The sequence below is a fragment of the Leptonychotes weddellii genome, chromosome 4, assembly GCF_054177405.1.
Source record: "Leptonychotes weddellii isolate Sample4059 chromosome 4, ASM5417740v2, whole genome shotgun sequence".
Taxonomy (NCBI): Eukaryota; Metazoa; Chordata; class Mammalia; order Carnivora; family Phocidae; genus Leptonychotes; species Leptonychotes weddellii.
The window spans coordinates 1,304,689-1,309,848 of NC_138372.1; the positions used below are offsets into that span (position 1 = coordinate 1,304,689).

General features: G+C 62.1%; 1 protein-coding gene across 1 annotated transcript in view; it reads right to left on the reverse strand.

Moving 5' to 3' along the window:
* Window positions 1-4,213: 4,213 nt before the first annotated feature.
* Window positions 4,214-5,160, reverse strand: part of TTC34 (tetratricopeptide repeat domain 34) — an 18,347-nt gene continuing 17,400 nt past the window's right edge. Inside the window, exon 8 of the mRNA XM_081816812.1 lies at window positions 4,214-4,270. Within this exon, the coding sequence (XP_081672938.1) occupies window positions 4,214-4,270 (57 nt within the window). The remainder of the gene's footprint in view (window positions 4,271-5,160) is intronic.

The window sequence follows — 5,160 nt, forward strand, 5'->3', positions numbered from 1 at the left end:
CAGGCCGGCTTCTCTGAGCCCGCTCTCTGGAGGGGAGGCCCAGCGACCCCTCTGCTCACAGCCGGAGGTGGGCACTAGGGACCCAGCCAGCCCAGCTCCCGTGCTTGCCAAGGGCTCCTGCAGCGGAGCCTGCCGGGGGCCCTAGCGCCAGGGGGTGGGGACGGGGTCCGGGAGCCGGGTCAGGAAAACCCTCTGGGAGGTGGTGTGGGCCACTGGGCCCCCTGCCCACCTTTCCTGCCTAGAGCCCAGGAGTGGGCAGGGGGGAGAGCAGGAGGACCTGCGTTCATGCAGGCGGTGAGCAGAAGGCCAGGAAGGAACCGGCAGGGCCGGCTCTCGCGGTCACCTGGCTGGTGTGCTGCTCCTGTGCCTCCCCTCCCCATCCTCCCCTGCCCGGTCCTTTGAGGGCCCACGCTAGGAGGCGGGCAGCCGTGGAGGACACTCGGGGCTGCCGCCGCGTGCAGAAGGGTGAGGGCTGCTTGCAGGACGGGCTCTGGGGTCTGTGTGTGCTCCCTTATGCACGTGGGTGCATGCGTGTGCGTGTGCCTCTGCTGCTGGAACTCGGACCCCTGCCCCGGAAGGCTGCTCATGTAGCTGGAGCGCAGCAGGCTGCTCTTCCCTGTGTCAGACTCCTGGTCCTCACACACACCACACACCTGCTGTTGGAGCCCCAGCACCTACCCTGCACCAGGCGGGCCGACAGTTTGGGGGAAGCCTGAGTAGGGCAACCCCAGTCCTGCCCTGTGGGGGGAGGGTGAGAGGTTCTTACCTGCCAGCACCCAGGGGTCTGGGCCTCACCTGCCCCATGACCTGACTTGAGAGAAGCCAGGCCTGCTCTCATCTCAGGATCCCCCGTGGCCCCCGTGACCTCTCTCCGCACCCCCTGCCGTCCTCCCCACCCTACCTCCAGACAGACCCCTCCTCAGGGGCTTTGCCCTTCCCCCAGATTCCTGCCTGCTCCCCGCTCACTCTCCAAAAGTCCTTGCTCAAGGTCACCTTCCCATGACGCCTTCCCTGGGTCTGTATTCACCAGAGCCAGCCCGACCCCAGACCTGATTGCTGTTTCACCACCGGATGTGCGATTCAGCCTCCGCGGCCCTTCTATCTCCATTGTCCACCTCCCCGGGGGAAATGTCCATGCCATGGGGGCGGGCGGCTCCGTCTGCCTGGGCCCCCAGCACCCAGACTGGTGCCCACTAGGCATCTCCCAACATCTGCTGAATGCTGAATGAATGAATGATTCAGCTGGACATGTCTGAGCTTTCTGTGGCTCCGGTCCCACCATTGTGTTCTTTCTTCCATCAGAACTAATGAACTCACTCACTCATTCTGTCCTGCTGGCTTCCAGGGACCCGCTATTGCAGAAAGGTGCATACACACTAACTCTCCTATTGAGGGCTGAGGGCCAAGCCCAGCACTAGAGAATCAGAAAGGGAGGCTGCTGTGGCCTCCCCGGACTATGGTGGCCAGCCAGGGAAAGGGGGGTCCTTTGGGGAGGAGAACTCTGCGTGTGTGGGGGTGCCAGCCCTGGGTACAGGTTGCACTCTGCCCGGCACCCGGGAGACAGGCTGGGCGCTTGTAGGGAGTCCCTCGGTGCTGCCCAGGAAAGCTGGCCCGCAGGCTGGCCCCACACTCGCTCACCTTCAGGGCACTCAGGAAGGGCCACCCCCCTGCGGGCAGGTCTCAGAAGGCTGGGGCGGAGTGGCCTAGAGCTTCGGTGAGCTGGGGCCAGGTGGGAGGGCTCCCAGGGGCAGAGAGCAAGGGCTTCAGGTGGGGCCCTGAGTGAGTGAGGCTTCCGGGCCTCCTTTGTGATGCAGGCGTGGGTTCCCTGGAGGCGGGGACCGTCTCCTGGGCTCACGGGTGGGGTGTTCCATCTGGGTTTGGTGTGGGGGGGGAGGGGGAGGGGTCAGAGAGCAGCTCGGGGAGCCCGGGGCTCCCTGCGGTCCTGCGTCCTGCCCCCTCCTCCCTCCTCGATTCCACAGTCCAAAGGGGCCACAGGGGCCGCTGGGAAGGAAGGCCAGACCCTTCTCCCCACCCTGCCTGAGACATGGGGACCAGAGAGCCACCCTGGCCGTGGGGGTTGCAAAGCCCCTGCCATGGGATTCTGTCACTTCAGTCTCCAGTGAGATTGGTGGGTTCCGGGGGCCCTGCCAGGTGGAAGTTGCAGGGGAGGTGGGGGTGGGGTGGGGAGAGAGCCTTCTGGATGTGACAGAGCCCCACCAGTGCTTCTGAGAGTGAATCAGTTACCCTGCTGATGGGGGCCGGGCCCTGGGCAGAGCAGGTCCTGCCAGAAGCCAGGTTTCCCTTCTTCAGGCACGGTTCTGCTTCTGTTTCAGAACCCCATGGAAAAAGCGGTCCCCCCAGGCCCCCGGGGCTCGGGAAGGGTGTCCGGGCAGGGCCATCGGTGCCCAGACCCTGTTGGGGCAGCCTCTCAGGTTGGCCCCACCCTGGGAGGAGGGCAGCTCTGCGGGGGACTGATACCAGACATGGCCCCAGAGCCCAGGCTCTCCTCAGCCCGCTGTCTGTCTCCCAGCACCCACCCCATCTGAAGGTTGGGAACCCCGCCCAGAGCGAGGAGCTGGTAGCCTGGCCCGGAGGCTGCCTGGGCTGCTGGCCTGGAAGGGGAGGAGGTCAAGGTCAGGGGAGTAAGAGGCCAGGACTGCCCTTCCTGGGGAGCTTGGGGTGGGCCAGGGACCAGCCCGGCCAGCTAGAAGCTCCTTCTCAGAGCATGACGGCCCTGGACTCCTCAGGCACAGGCCAGCCAGAGCACCTCCCCCTCCGCCACCAAGGCTGCCTGGATGCAGGTGCTGGCTGAGCTCAGTCCCGCTTCTCCCACCCAAGCTGCCCTGTTCATGAGTTCTGTCTGCAGCCCTGTCAGTGAAAGACAGGCTGTGAGCAAGCAAGGGGCCAGCGAGCCGGGGTGCCGAGCTTGCAGGTTCTGGTGTGGCACCAAGCAAGGCCGTGCTCAGGTACCTGGCAGCCAAGAGAAACCAGGGAAGGGGTTCCATAGGCCAAGGAGCTACAGACGCCCAGCCCTAGCGAGGTCCCTGGATGCAGTGAGTCCCAGGCCCCATTGCTGCCTGGGACACTCTGGAGGGTGGATTTTAATCCCTCCTCCTAGGTGAGCTCAGGGGCCAGTGGAGGCTCCCTGCTCACCCCTCCCTGTCTCTTGGGCAAAAGATGTGAGATGTGGAAGTTGGAGGCCCAGCTGACCATGGGTGCCACCTCCCTTATCAACCTTGGGACCAGGGCAGGTCTAGAAGTTAGCCTTGGTCACTGCTGCTATGGAGCAGGGGGCTATTCTCAGGCTCAGCAGACACCTGCCCTTGACACTTGGGTCCACCCCTTTCCTGCCCCCCACTCTTAGGCGGGATAGTCTGGGGCAAGCTGCTGTCCTCTGCATGAAGCGCAGCCCCATCTGGCAGGTGTCTCTGGGCCTCTGTAGGGCAGGATTCAGATCTCTCCTTGGTTCTGCCCACCTGTGCTGTGGGCAGGCATGAGGTGCCCTGCTCAGAGGAGGCAAAGAATGGAGGAAGTTGAAGGACATTTCCGAAGCACTCAGAGAGAGCTGGGGTGAGAGTCTGACCTGTGGGAGTCCCCCCTCCACACACTTTCCCGACAGCTGCTTCCTGATGTCAGGCTTTGGGTATCCTGGACAGGAGGGAAGGGGCTGGGGTGCTCTCACTGTCCCCGGTCTCTGTCCCCTCACCTTAAGATTCACTGCAGTTGGATGAGAGAATGGAGGCACAGTGCCAAGCACAAAGTTGTGGTCAGGAAGTACCACGTGGGGCAAGGGGCACATGCAGGGAAGCTTGGTCACCAAGCTGAGGGGTGTGGGTGACGGCTGGCAGCTTGTTTGGGCAGGCTGGGTCGTCCGACTTTGAGCTCTGTGGTTGCTACTTCCATGGTCCCTGGAGTTCCTCCTATCCCACGTCCATAACTGACACGTCACAGCTAACGAGCAAGTCTATTAAATCCCCGCCGTCTGAATCACTGGTGCGGTTTCTGTCTCCCAAGTGGACTCTGACTGATACATAAATCGGTACCAAGAGTGGTCCCTGTCGCCAGACACTCAAAGATGGATCTGGGGCCTGACTGCAGGGCTGTGCTCCTTGGGAAGGGAGAATTGTGGTGTGGGGTGATTTCCTCACGGTGGCTGTGATGCACCCACCCGCTCAGGGGCCGTGGGAGCTCAGATGCTGCTGCACGTGGCTGTTCACACAGTGACAGTGGCCGCAGGGACTGTGGCGTGGGGCAGGCTCTCCCGAATGTCCTGGAGCACATACAGGAAGAGAACGACCAGCTCGGGTCACAGCCCGGGAGTCAGAGGGCTCCGTGGCCCCTGAGAAGCCCCTGTGACGTGCACAGGGCTGGTAGTGCTAAGAGTCAAAAACAACATTTAATTCTGTGAGCCGTGCAATTACAGTGTTGGTTTCATTTACAGCCTCGTCAACTTTCTTATGAAAAGCTGGGGCACTGATTGAGAAGGAATGGGACCCTGGAACTAGGAAGGGGCTCAGAGGAAGCTGAGGACCTTGAATCCCCAAGTCCTCGGAGCCCCTTTGCAGTGGATGCAGCTTGTCCTCCAGGGCTAGAGACTTGCCTTTTTTTCTTTATAAATCCTGAGAGCCTCATGTGGGTCAGGGTGCTTAGAAAGGAGGATGCTCATTTTGTTCAACCTCCACAACCCTCTTCCTTCACCTACTGACTCTAAACCCACAGAAGGGGTCTAATCTCAGCATCTCTGGGGGGGGCTCAGGTACAAAGCCTGATCCTGGAGGAACTAGCATATGCACCCCAATAACTGCAAGCTCTCACTAATTCACACTGGGGACCCTGGAGACTGTGTGTGGGGTCAGGCCACGGCAGAGAGAATACAGCTCTGGGCTGGGCTGGCCCTATTGCTGTGGGTGTGCCCAGCCCAGCTGGGGGAGGTAACGGGCGGGTGCACACCAGCTACTGGAAGTGGTGCCGCCAGCTCACGTGGCTGTGCGCACTCCGCACCGGTGGCCCACGCTTCACTTGAGATGCCAGATCCTCCCTAGTAGAACAGAGAAGGCATCCAAAGGTGTAGGGAGGTCTTCTCACATGTGGCCGTGCACCCCCACTGCAGCCCGCTCGAGGGATCACGGGACTTATCTTCTCCAGGCTCTAGTTCTGTGA